This window comes from Scleropages formosus, chromosome 8, assembly GCF_900964775.1.
Source record: "Scleropages formosus chromosome 8, fSclFor1.1, whole genome shotgun sequence".
NCBI classification, from domain to species: Eukaryota; Metazoa; Chordata; class Actinopteri; order Osteoglossiformes; family Osteoglossidae; genus Scleropages; species Scleropages formosus.
Window position 1 is genome coordinate 11176094 of NC_041813.1, and position 14348 is coordinate 11190441.

The 14348-nt window shown below is 49.7% G+C and overlaps 1 protein-coding gene across 1 annotated transcript in view; it reads left to right on the forward strand.

The window, feature by feature from the left end:
- Positions 1–14144, forward strand: part of LOC108942641 (gamma-aminobutyric acid receptor subunit beta-1-like) — a 31345-nt gene extending 17201 nt beyond the window's left edge. Inside the window, exons 4-5 of the mRNA XM_018766103.1 lie at positions 12061–12281; positions 14120–14144. Of these exons, the coding sequence (XP_018621619.1) occupies positions 12061–12281; positions 14120–14144 (246 nt within the window). The remainder of the gene's footprint in view (positions 1–12060; positions 12282–14119) is intronic.
- Positions 14145–14348: the final 204 nt, after the last annotated feature.

The following is a 14348-nucleotide window of genomic DNA, read 5'->3' on the forward strand; positions in this document are numbered from 1 at the left end:
CCTCAACACGCGTCAGGCCAGGTGGGCGCTGTTCTTTTCTCGGTTCAACTTTACTGCCACTTACAGACCAGGTCCAAAGAACATCAAAGCGGACGCCCTTTCCCGGCTGCATGACGAAACGCAGGAGGTACCGGAACCAGACTACATCCTGCCCAGATCCTGCTTTGTGGCACCCGTTCAGTGGGACTTCACCCAGGACCTGGCCCAAGCCCAACAAGCGGACCCCGAACCACCAGGTAAACCTTCTGGAAAACAATACGTTCCACCAGGTCTGAGGACCACTCTCCTACAATGGGCCCATGACCATCCAGCGGCGGGGCACCCGGGGTTTGGGAAGACTCAGGCTAGGATCCAGCAGCTCTACTGGTGGCCGTCCCTCCGGGAGGACGTACAGGACTACATCTGGGAGTGTCCAGTCTGTGCTCAGTCCAAGGCTTCAAATCAGAGTCCAGCAGGGCTCCTGGAACCCCTGCCGGTACCCAACCGTCCCTGGACGCACCTAGCGTTAGATTTCTTAGTGGACCTCCCACTGTCAGATGGTAAGACCACCATTTTGACCGTGATCGATCGCTTTTCCAAGGGCTGTCGCTTGATTCCCTTGCCCAAGCTCCCCTCTGCCTTGGAGACAGCAGAGTTGCTGTTTCAGCATGTATTCCGGCTCTACGGTATACCCGAAGACATAGTGTCCGACAGGGGTCCTCAGTTCACATCGCGTGTGTGGAGGGCTTTTTGGAAAAAACTCGGGGTCACGGTGAGTATGACATCGGGGTACCACCCTCAAGCCAATGGGCAGGTAGAACGGCTCCAGCAAGAGATCGGTCGGTACCTCAGAAGCTACTGTCTTGAACACCCAACTCAATGGGTTCGATACCTTCCGTGGGCAGAGTATGCCCACAATACGCTCACCCATACCTCTACAGGTGTCTCTCCATTCCAGTGCATCTTGGGGTACCAGCCACCATTGTTCCCATGGCAACCGGGATCCAGCGATGTGCCTGCTGTGGACTCTTGGTACCGAACCAGCAGCGAGGTATGGGCAGCTGTCAGACGACATCTCCAAGAATTGCAAACCGTATCAAACACCAAGCCGATCGACATCGGCGGCACCTCTCCCTTACACCCGGACAGAGGGTATGGCTATCAACCCGGGGTCTTCAAGGACCATATATGTCAAAGAAACTCAGCCCAAGGTACATAGGACCCTTTAAGATTATCCGCAGAGTTACCCCGGTCTCGTATCACCTGCACCTGCCCCAACATCTACGCACACACCCGACGTTCCACGTATCCTTCCTCAAACCCTTGGCCACCTCCCTACACCAGCCCGCAAGCACGCCTCCAGACCCGATTCTCCTGCCTGACGGTGGTGCACCAGCGTATGCGGTACGGGCGCTCCTGGATTCCCGCCGTCGTGGAGGGGTACTCCAGTATCTGGTGGATTGGGAAGGATAGGGACCTGAGGAACGGTGCTGGGTAGCGGCACAAGACATCCTTGATCCAAGCCTCATCGCCGACTTCCACAGGAGTCATCCGGATCGGCCCGCACCTCGGCCTCGAGGCCGTCCCCCTGGTCGCCCTCGAGTGTTCGGGACCGATCCTCGGGGGGGGGGGTTACTGCCACGCCCACACCTCCGGGCCAACACGGAACACCTGGGACGCAACGCAGACTACAGCATAAAAGGCTGCGTCAGACAACCAGCTGATGCGGAACCTTGATCTGCCTCCTCATTAGCGACCTTCTCCAGCCATTTCCTGTTCCCGAACGCCTTCCCCGAACCCGTCCCTTGTTTCCCCGATCTACTGCCTCTTTCTGATCATCCACCTCTTGCCTGTACACTGACCTCGCCTTTTGGATCCTCCCTGTTACGACGTTCGCACCTCGAAGACCCTTTGCCCGTCCTCTGACCTCATCTCTTGGATTTCCCCAAAGACACCACTACAATTACTTCTCTGCACTTGGGTCCGCCGCTTCCCTCAGACGCGACCATGACAATCAATAATTTTAGCAGCAGTATTCTTGTCATCAATTTGCTGCACGATTTTGGTCTTACTATTGTAAGATGGCACGGGCAGGTTTAGATCAAAAGTTACTAAATGATGATCAGAAATAGCCTTGTTTAAAGGAATAATATTAACATGATGAACATCTACGTACAAAAATTAACGGATGGAGTTTAAGAGAGACAGAAAACTATTGGCAAGAGTATCCGACGACACGTGTACATATTGAAATGACTCAGCAGGATAATTTTGTCATGATTAATGACTAAATCGGTTATGAAGTTGCTAAATTCCTTGAGAAAAGAGGAGTACGGTCCAGGTGGGACGGTAGATAAGGAATATTATTATATTGGAGTTTGAGTTGAAATCTAATTGCAGAGCTTCAAACGAGGTGATATTATCACAATTTCTTGGTGTTATTTGTAATCTATTATTGAAAAGAACACCGACTCCACCTCCACTACGTACAGAACAAGATTTATGGAAATAATCATATCCGGCTGTAGCGGCTTCTGTTAGCGGAATCGTATCGGACTCACCAAGCCAGGTTTCGGTAAGAAAGAATAGATCGGACTTGTAACTTAATATTAAGTCGTTTACTAATTACAATAAACACATTTCCCACTCAGAACAGTAATGCGGGTCGTTACAATATGTACATATAAACACTTTGACATATTGAAAGTCGTTAAAAATATTGATAATATTGTCAGAATTTTTTGAACATTGAAACTACAAAGTACAAAAATTAAATTCCATCAATGTTTTTATGTACTTTACAAATATTTTTTTGATTTAGGACACATACCTCATGTTTAGGAACATCTGATTTCCAAGTTTGTTCATTTATTTTTAATAGCACTTTCTTCACCAGTCTGTTTTTATAAAAATTTTGTTGTACAGCAAAAATGTCCTATATTTCTATGTCATGGACAAGACTTGGAGTCAGAGTTGGTGAAGGATCCAAATGCTGAGTAGGGTACTGCAACAGACAAAGCCAGAGACAGTAGGTGCAGTGCTCGCCTGTTGGCATCTTTTATTCACCCGTTGACAGTGAGGAGGCAAAGGAGAGAAACGGGGGAACCGGGAATGGGTAGACAGGGGATTCGACGTGGTCTCGTTGGCGTCATGCACAGGATCAGGATTGGGGTCACGATGTGAGTTGTGCTCGTCTCGTCACTCGTGCTCTCCTCCTCCATCTCTCTCTTTCACTGTTAAGTCCAGGGGAAGAAATAGTGTTAGTGATTAGCTCCAGCTGTGGCTCCTTTCCCCCCCATCTCCACCCCCTTCCCCTGCCACCATGGCATGTTACAGGTACTTTGAGTTTAATGTCACTAGTAGAGAGCCACACCCTCTGGTCCGGATGATATGTCACCCTATGTTGCTTCTGGTCTGCATTCAGTTGCTGAAGTTCCACTGCCCCATGGAAGTGGACATGGGGTGAAGTCCAAACCGCCGCACTCTGCTGGTGCCAATCATCCACCGCGGGGACATCACAGGGCATTGGGTTCCAGGGGAATAGCGGTGGCCGATACCCTAAAACACACTGGAAACGGTCAGTGCCGTGAATGAGCGCGGGAGGAATTCCTAGGCATATTCAAAACACGACAGGATCCTGGCCCAGTTTGCCTGGTTCTTGCTACAATAACTGCAGACAATGTGGCCTGTTTCTTGATTGAGAAATTCCACCTGCCCGTTGGCCTGAAGATGGTAACCAGATGTGAGGCTTACTGAGACCCTCAACCTGTCCCGGAACACTTTCTAGACCCTGGGTGTGAATTGTGGTCACTGGTCAGAAACAATGGGTATTCCATACAGGTTAAAAACATGGTGAAACAACAGTTTGGCTGTCTGGAGTGCAGTGGGGAGTTGAGGTAAGGGAATCAGTCTGCACTGATTTCGACCGAGCACAAATCTCACACGCAGCAATGAAGCCCAAAAAAAGTCTTCCTGCATCCGTGACTACCAGAACTGCTTGCTGATCAGACTGACAGTCTTTGCTGTGCCCGGGTGTCCAGTTCCAGGAGAATCGTGGATCCAATGGAGTAGTGTGGAGTGGAGACCTGCAGGAACATATTCTCTGTTCCGTGATCGGTCCTTTGGCCCAGGGTTTTGGGCCTGCACCTCTGCCAGATCCTTCATAAATTGCCATTTTACTGGGGCCACAAAGCAGGAAGCAGGGAGGATGGGTCCTGGATACTCTAAAACAGGATTCCATTCATGTATCCATGAAAGGGCATCTGTCTTGCCATTTTCGGAACCAGGCTGGTAAGCTATTGTGAACTGGAAACGAGTTAAGAATAAAGCCCAGCGTGACTGGTACATATTCAAGGCCACTTTAGGCCTTTTGCAAACACTCAAGGTTCCTATGATCTGTAAATACCACAAAAGGATGAGTGGACCCCTCAAACCAGTGCAACCACTCCTCCAATGCTAGTTTAATCGTGAGCAGTTCTTGATTTACTGTATCATAGTTACATTTCGACAGAGATAGTTTGCAAGAAAAATAGGCACAGGGACAGAGTTTCTGTGGCTCCCCCTGACGTTGTGACAGGATCTCCATGACTCCTACCAACAATGCAACGACTTCTACAATAAATGGGCTGGGTGGGATTCAGAGGGTGCAAGATGGGAGCGGTTGTGACCAGACTAGTTTCTTTGGAGATCCCCGTAATATTATTGTCAATGGCTCCAAAGCAAAAGCCTTGGATAAAAGAATGATAATTTGAAAACCCAAGGACTCTTTGTAGTTCTTGCACTGTCTGAGGCTGTGGCCACACCACCATACCCTGAATTCAGGCCGCATCCATTCAGATCCCTCAGCTATTTAGCATAAAACTGAGAAAGGATATCTGACGCTGGTGAAAATGACATTTCACCCCATTCATATATAGGACATTCTCTAATAGGCAGCTTAAAACCTGCCTTACAAGTGTCATATAGTCAAACATTGAATTGTGTTTATCTAACACATCAGTGCCTTCCTTTGTAGCTTTGTGTGGTTTGAGAAATGTGTTCAATATTTAAAGTGAAACATTTCTTAATATGTTCTCCCAACACGATTCTTCATTACACTGCAACTCACCCACCTTTGTTTCATTCTTCTTAACTATCTGATGTGCAGAAGCAACATGGCTCTGCCTGACACACATGAAACAGAACTCAGTACTTCAGATAGGTGTTGTGGAAGTGGAAAAAAAAACTGGCGTGTTTGTTGTATTCTGTGTCACTGTCACACTTGCGCGTAGCGCGGACGGACTCAAGTGCAGAGTTCTCGGATCGACGTGCACGGAAGCCGAATCAGAATCCATAATCAGAGTTGAGGGGCAGGCGATCAGCAAACGTAGTACAAAGGACTAGGCAAAGAACGTGGTCAGGAAGAAACAGGCAAAGGGTCGAAGTCGGAATGGGTTTCTCGGTAACACGGTTCACAGAGAAACAAGGAGGCAAAACAAGGTTCGCGTCTGGGCTTCCTCGACTTCCCTCTTTATTACCGTTCCTATCAGGGAACGGCAGGTGTTGCCGATGTGCCGGATGCGGGGAACGTGACAGTACCCCCCCCTCCACAGGCGGCCCCGGACGCCCTGGGCCGAGAAGGAGGACGCCCCCGGGGGCGCGGGGCCGGGCACTTGGGATGGTCCCTGTGGAAAGCGGCCAGCAGGTCGGGGTCCAGGATGTCCGAAGCAGCTACCCAGGAACGCTCCTCTGGACTGTACCCCTCCCAATCCACCAGATATTGCAGCCGACCTCTCCGTCGGCGGGAGTTTAGCAGGGCTCGGACCGTATAGACATCGTCCCCTGCGAGGGGTAGCGTAGACGGTGGTGTGGTTTCTACTGGTGGCTGATGCAAGGACACCCCTACCGGTTTCAGGAGGGAAACATGGAACGTTGGGTGCACTCGGAGGTCAGGAGGCAACTGAAGGCGGTAAGTAACCGGCGTGACACGACGCACTACCTTGAAGGGGCCGATGTAGCGGGACCCGAGTTTCTTGGAGGGGATCTTCAGGTGAAGGTCTTGGGTGGAGAGCCAAACTCTTTGCCCAGGCAAGAACGAAAGGGTGCGCCGGTGCCGGTCCGCCTGACGTTTGCGGCATTCCACACTGCGGAGCAGGTGGGCCCGGACCGTCCTCCAGACGCGGGTGCTCTCGTTGTGCCATGTTTCCACGGCCTGAACAGGACTCGGAGAGGTCTCGCTAGGGAACAGGACAGGTTGGTAGCCTAATACACACTGGAAGGGCGACATACCTGTGGATGTATGAGGCGCGGAGTTGTGGGCATACTCTGCCCAGGCCAGGTAGCGAGCCCAGTGGTGGGGTTTTTGGGAGTAGTAGGCTCGGAGAAACCTTGAAACATCCTGTTGTAAGCGTTCTACATGGCCGTTGGCTTGCGGATGGTATCCCGATGTAAGGCTGACCGTTACTCTGAGCCGGCCCCAAAAGGCCTTCCATACCCGAGAGGTGAACTGGGGCCCTCGATCGGAAACAATGTCTTCGGGGAGTCCGTAGAGTTTAAATACTTGCTCGAATAGGATCTCCGATACCTCGAGAGCGGTAGGCAGCTTTGGAAGGGGCACCAGTCTACAAGCCTTGGAGAAACGATCTATGACGGAGAGGATCACAGTCTTACCCTCTGAAACCGGTAGGTCCACTAGGAAATCCAGCGCCACATGGGTCCAGGGTCGGGTCAGCGTAGGCAAGGGTTGTAGGAGACCCGCTGCCTTTTCGGGCACGGTCCTGGTTTGATCACAGGTGGCACAGGCCTGGACGAAGTCCCTGATGTCATCGGACAGTGAAGGCCACCAGAACCGTCCTTGGACCAGGGAGAAGGTACGTCGGATCCCGGGATGCCCGGCCTCCGGAGGCTCATGGGCCCATTTCAGCACCGCTGCACGGAAGGAACTGGGGACATACACATGGTCAGTTGGCCTCCCGGGCGGTTCTGGCTCGCTGTCCTGGGCTTCTTGGATGTCCTGGAGGAGTTGCCAGTGGACCGGACCCACCACGCATCCCTGGGGTAGGATCTCCTCTGGGTTGGGGGACAGTGGTCCTGGGTCATGAACCCGCGATAAAGCATCAGCCTTCCCATTCTTGGAACCTGGTCGATAGGAAACAGTGAAGCGGAAACGGGTGAAGAACAGGGCCCATCGGGCCTGGCGGGAGTTTCACTGTTTTGCGATCTCTAGGTACTCTAGATTTTGGTGGTCCGTGAGTACCACAAACGGATGGGCTGCACCCTCCAGCCAGTGATGCCACTCCTCAAGCGCGAGCTTGATAGCAAGGAGTTCCTGGTTCCCAATGTCGTAATTCCGTTCGGCAGGGGTCATCTTCCTGGAGAAGAAGGCACAGGGGTACAACTTGGGAGGGTCCCCTTGCCGCTGTGACAGGACTGCACCCACCCCTACCGAGGAGGCCTCGACCTCCACCACAAACGGCAAAGAAGGGTCCAGCTGTTTCAGCACTGGGGCGGAGGTGAACCGTGTTTTTAACTCCCGGAAAGCCTTCTCCGCCTCCACCCCCCCAAGGGAGTCTTCGGTCCTTGCTTGCCGTTAACGCGGTAAGGGGTGCGGCTACTGTGCTAAAATTACGTTTGAATCGACGATAGAAATTGGCGAACCCAAGGAAGCGCTGGAGTGCCCTTACCGTGGTGGGTCGAGGCCAGGAGGTCACTGCACCCACCTTCCTGGGGTCCATGGAGACTCCCTCCTGGCTCAGGATGTAGCCCAGGAAGGAGATTTGGTGTTGGTGGAATTCACACTTCTCTGCCTTGACATACAATCGATGTTGTAGGAGCCGTCTGAGGACCGCCCGGACCTGTTGGATATGCTGCTCTCGGGTCCTCGAGTAGATCAGTATATCGTCCAGGTAGACGATGACGCAGTGATGAAGGAAATCGCCCAACACATGGTTCAGAAAGGACTGGAAAACTGAGGGGGCATTAGCTAGGCCAAAAGGCATGACCCTGTACTCATAGTGACCTAGGGAAATGGAGAAGGCTGTCTTCCATTCATCCCCCTCACGGATCCGGATGAGGTTATACGCACTGCGGAGGTCTAATTTGGAAAACCAGGTCGATCCATGGATCCCCTCCAGGGCCGAGGTAATCAACGGTAAGGGGTGCGGGTACTTGACAGTTATGGCGTTCAGCCCTCGGTAATCTATGCACGGCCTCAGTCCCCCGTCCTTCTTACCGATAAAGAAGAACCCCGCCGCCGCTAGTGACGTCGACGGCCGGATCAGACCAGCTTCGAGGGCCTCCCTGATGTACTCCTGCATGGCCCGTTGTTCCGGCAACGACAGGGGATACACCCGACCCCGAGGTGGTGTGGTGCCTGGCAAGAGGTCAATAGCACAGTCCCAGGACCGGTGAGGAGGCAGTTCGGCGGCGCGGACCTTGCTGAAGGCCTCTCGTAGATCCTCATAGTCCGGGGGTATGACCGGCGGGGGAAGGCCCTCTACCCCTTCCACCGACATGGCCCGGCAAGGAAGCGTGAGGCAAGATGCGTGACAGCATCTTCCCCAAGAAACCAGCTCCTTGGTACTCCACCTGAAGATGGGGTCATGACGTGACAACCAGGGGTAACCTAAAATAATAGGGGTGTCTGGAGCTCTGAGCAGAAAGAAGGTAAGTCTCTCACGGTGACATGCGCTTGTTTCGAGCAGGAGAGGTGCTGTCCGGGTATCAACCACCCCATCTCCCAAGGGTTGACCATCCAGAGCTTTCACACTCAGGGTGACTTCACATGTTTTAATAGGGACATGGTGCGCTTGGGCAAAGCCTACATCCATAAAACAGCCTGCGGCTCCGGAATCTATGAGGGCGCTCGTCTGCACCTGGCTTGTCCCCCAGGAAAGACTCACCGGCAGCCATAGCTGTCCCCGGTGCTCCCCTGGACTCGCATTCGTTTCTGTGGAGGTCCCCTGAGGTGGTCGCTCAGGGCACGCGGCGCGGAGATTTTCCGGGGACCCACAATAGAGACACAGTCTCCCCACCTGGCGCCGTCTCCTTTCTTCTTTCCTGAGCCGGTCCTCCGCTGGGCTAGTCCCCAGGGGTTATCGACTCCTGCCAAGGTTGTCAATGGCCATGGCTGTCTCCACAAACCGGTCGAAGTCCCCCTCCTCACCCCTGTACGCGAGCTCGTCCTGGAGCCGAGGATTCAGCCCTTCGAAGAAGCAGGTGAGGAGGGCAGGGGAGTTCCAGCCACTCTTGGCCGCGAGGGGTCTGAACTCAAAAGCGTACTCAGCCACGCTTCTATTTCCCTGGGTGAGACGCATGAGATAATTACCCGCAGTGCGCCCTGCGTGCGGGTGGTCAAAAACCGCTTCGAACTTTTCGCGGAAAATGTCATAGGTAGTTCTTGGGCGAGTGCACCACCCAGCGGCGGCCCACGCCCAGGCTGGACCGGTTAACAATGACAAGACAAAAGCGATCTTAGCTGCGTCCGTCTGATACATGCGCGGAGAACACTCAAAAACCAACTCGCACTGCATCAGAAAGTCCTGACATTGATCGGGCGAACCGTCATACCTTTCTGGGGTCGCGATCCTCGTGTCCGTCCCCGATGCCTCGGGGGGGTGTGGGCGGGGCAGGCTCAGTAGGAGTCGCGGGTGCACCCTGGAAGTCGGGTTTGAGAATGTCTCCTGTCTGGAGGGCCTAGATTAATCCGTCGATCCTTTCTTGCATGCGCTGCAACAACTGGTATTGCGCTCCCAAAAACTCGCCTTGCTTGGTGAGCGCTGTACGCAGTTGCGCATACTCTGCTGAGTCCTGGTAGCAGGTGGAACCTTCTGTCACGCTTGCGCGTAGCGCGGACGGACTCAAGTGCAGAGTTCTCGGATCGACGTGCATGGAAGCCGAATCAGAATCCATAATCAGAGTCGAGGGGCAGGCGAGGGTCAGGCGATCAGCAAACGTAGTACAAAGGGCTAGGCAAAGAACGTGGTCAGGAAGAAACAGGCAAAGAGTCGAAGTCGGAATGGGTTTCTCGGTAACACGGTTCGCAAGGAAACAAGGAAGCAAAACAAGGTTCCGCGTCTGGGCTTCCTCGGCTTCCCTCTTTATTACCGTTCCTATCAGGGAACGGCAGGTGTCGCCGATGTGCCGGATGCGGGGAACATGACAGTCACACCCTGTTTCTAGTATAGAGAAACACTGATACACACACACACATTTTCAGAACCGCTTGTCCCGTACGGGGTCACGGGGAACCGGAGCCTACCCGGCAACACAGGGCATAAGGCCGGAGGGGGAAGGGGGCACACCCAGGACAGGACGCCAGTCTGCCACAAGGCACCCCAAGCGGGACTTGAACCCCAGACCCACCGGAGAACAGGACTGCGGTCCAACCCACTGCGCCACCGCACCCCCGAAACACTGATACCTTACATTGTATAAGCTATTGATAAAAATGCAATAAATTCTTATACCAAAATTCCAATTCATTTTGGTTTTATTAACAAATCAGTTAAAAGCTAACCGGTCCCAGCTGCACTCATAAGTTGAGGTACAGATGTATTTTAATGACTTGGTTAACTGTAAAGTGTTTATTTTTTATCTCTACATGTAAAAAAATTCTGATTTTTAAAAATTTACAAAGACTACTGTTGGATGGCTTTCCTTCTTACATGACCATACATATGTTTGTTCATATTCTCTTTTTAATTTTACTCTTATATAACAAATAAACACATTGCCTTTTAATTATTTCCTAAAGGGTTCAAGCTTCCTAACCCATAAAACGATCCCCTTTCCAGGAAAAACTGCTCTCAGCTTCGGAAAAAAAATGACCCCTTTGGTCATATTTTTGAGAAACTGCCCCATTGTACTCCCAGGGATCTTATCAAAGATGGTTAGGTTCTTTAGATTGAGTTTTCCAGAAGTGTCAAAGACAAACCTGCATTAAAGCAGTCTTTTGTCTGTTGGGAAGACCAGAATGTCACATCAAGGACAGTCTGAATTTGAACGATGGGTGAAAGCTGTTAAACATACAGCATTCATTCCTTCTCTCTGAGTTTCACTGAAGCCTCCAAAGCTTTTCTGTCCTGCGAGAGCTGAGCAAACTACTTACACCTCCCATCATATAATTGAATTTAAACAGCCAATAAAAAAACAAATGTTGACTGACTGAAGCTAAATTATCCCTGGAAGATGCCAGCCAACCAACCAATTTCAATAATTGCTTGTCCTGAGTGGGGTCACGGTGAGCCGGAGCCTGTCCCAGAGACACTGGGTGCAAGGCTGAAGGGTGCACACCCTGGACAGGATGTCAGTCCATTGCAGCGCCACAACTAGGCACCCAGGGATACAGCCGGGCAAAGGTACGGGAGCAATTGCAGGGCAGGGCACCTTGCTCAAGAGCACCACAGCCGGAGGCAGGGATTGAACTGGCAACCCCCAGAGCCAAAGGCAGCCACTCCAACCACGCCACCAGCCACCCCCCTGGAAGATGCATTTTTTTACTAAAATGTTTCTTGGGGTTCTATTTTGGTGCCAAGTGACATGCATGGTGGGAGCTAAGAAGGTTTAAGTGCAGCAGTCAAATGTGCTGTCACTGCCTGAAATCCCTACAGTTGCTGAATCACACTCTACAGCTTCTAGTGAATAGTATTGACTTTGTCACTATGTGCTCCATGCACTTCAATAGAAAAACTGGAAACAGGATTCAGAACACGCAAAAATTTGTGGCTTCACCATTACTCTTTCCCTTATTTCTCTAAAGTACAGGAAGTGACAGCACAGATACAAATCACTACAAGAATTTGTCATACTTATATTTGTAATGTGTTATTAACCTGCTTATACATAATAAATTGTTAGCTAATGCAAATGGTTATCTTTTTTATGGCAAACTTGAAAGCATACATTGTGGAAGAAATGATTATAGAACCATAACTCATTTCTGGCCATTCCCAATTGATGACTATCTGTACGGTAATGGGAATTTACTTCTCAAGCTTACAGATGCACCCACAAAGAGGTATCCGTTCTGAGGCGGTCCAGGTTCTGGGATTCCCACAAAGTGGCAGATGATTCTTGTTGACTGTGCATCTTCTACTTCCTCAGGATTACACCATCACCATGTACTTCCAGCAATCATGGAGAGATAAGCGGCTCTCTTACACGGGTATCCCCCTGAACCTCACACTGGACAACCGTGTGGCTGACCAGCTGTGGGTGCCTGACACCTATTTCATCAATGACAAGAAGTCCTTTGTGCATGGTGTGACGGTCAAGAACCGCATGATCCGACTGCACCCAGACGGCACTGTGCTTTATGGTCTCAGGTGAGTGTTGGCCACTGGTATCCCTTTTTGTGTTGTACATTTATTACTACTGTGGCATAGAATGTCTTTGAGAGTCTAAAGGCCACAGGCTGAACCATTGTAAGATGTTTCTCTGTATGAATTTAAAGTTTTTCCTGCATGTGGCCTTGTACCTTTAAAGACATTTTTTACACACACAGTAAAACACATGGCTTAAAGTTAAGCTGAAGATTCTGAATGGTCAGAATCTTCCATGGTCAGCTGTCCAATCCTGTTGGTAACCTTTGAAATACAGACAAAGTTTGAACTAGCATTTTCATATAATGACATTTTTTGGTATTTTCTCTGATTAACTGAACACTTATTCACTTATTCATCTTAAGAAATTATTAAAATGAAGTCATGTAAATGAATAATTTGGTAAATAGTACTTATGATTTTCATGTGAGACATACAGTAAACCTACAGTATACCTTCTATGGAAGTAACACATACATACAAGTTGCACACACAAGCTCACTCAGTTGTATATTGAAAGGCTGTATTATTATCTTAAATCATTCAGAGTTAGTTTTGGTGTTCAAAATATAGAAGTCAGTATGAAGTTATTAAAGATCCTGCTTTGGAAAAAAAATTACAAAGATTTTATTTAGAAAGATTTCAACAGGATTTGTCCTAACATTAACCCAATTTTAGCAAATACAGCAATGGTTCACAAAATAAGTAATGCAAACCTTTTCTGTGTTACACAAACCTTTAGCAGTGGCATTTGACAGTCTTTGTACATTGCATTAGTTGGTGGCAGACTTAACTTTGATATAAAATTGACATTTATAAAGCAGTTACCACAAGAAATGAAGTTTGTATTCAAGGAAAAAGCCAAATACAAGGCATGTAGATTAATACATTTTAAAGGGCACTTTAATTTATAAATGTAAACAAAGTACAATAAATGTAATTGAACAATTTGGTTAGAATGTCTGATTGTAACTCAGGTAGAGAATTGTGATGGTTGCAATGACTCCAAAGGATAATTTAAGGAAACTATACTACCTCTCCCCCCCAGTAATAATACCAAGGAAGCTATTCACATGTTATGTTAGCTGTTTATAAAACTATTCATTTTGGGGTGTATTTGATCTATTTTATCTATTCCCAGACCAATACAAGATGACAAAATTATCCAGAATATACACATTCATTATTATGAAAATCTGTATAAACAAACAAACACACACACACACACACACACACACACACACACGACACACACACTTTCTGACCCACTTGTCCCATACGGGGTCGCAGGGAACGTGAGCCTAACCCAGCAACACAGGGCGTAAGGCTGGAGGGGGAGGGGACACATCCAGGACGGGACGCCAGTCCATCACAAGGCACCCGCAGCGGGACTCGAACCCCAGACCCACTGGAGAGCAGGACCCGGTCCAACCCACTGTGCCACTGTGCCCCCCTCTCTGTATAAACAGTGTGAACGAATTTTTTCCTTTTCCCGTTTCAGCCATAGGAGACCCTGAAAGAAATACATTCAGAGGTACAAAGACTTTTCACAACCACATCGGCCGATAGGAGAGCCCCAGAAATTGGGTGTCTCCCTGATCGGTCTTTATTGCTTGCTTTTATTTACCAAGCTCATACATAATTCATTATAGGGCATTACAACAGGTGTGTTCAATGTTTTCACACCTTTTTGCCTAATAACTTTCTGCTCCTTCGTTCTTAAAACTCCTCACCCTAAAGCTGAACTATCCAACCCACATCATCCAGCTTACCTTAAACTGACCTTGCTCCAGGCAAGGCAGGATCATTGGCCTTTTATGACATGCTCTTGGTGTCCACAGCCTGCCTTTATCAGATAACCTCTGACCTGGTGCCTGGTACAGCCTGCTTTTCACGCAATGGTCTTACATTCCACAGCACAGAGCACAGCCTTAAACCCAGTACAAAAAGATTACTAGTAACCATGCTTAACAATTTCTATAACTATTAAATTTCAACACCACATCCGCCCACCCCCCCGGAGCATGAAATGCTCTCACAATTTTTTTTTTTCTGTCGGTGTAGGATACA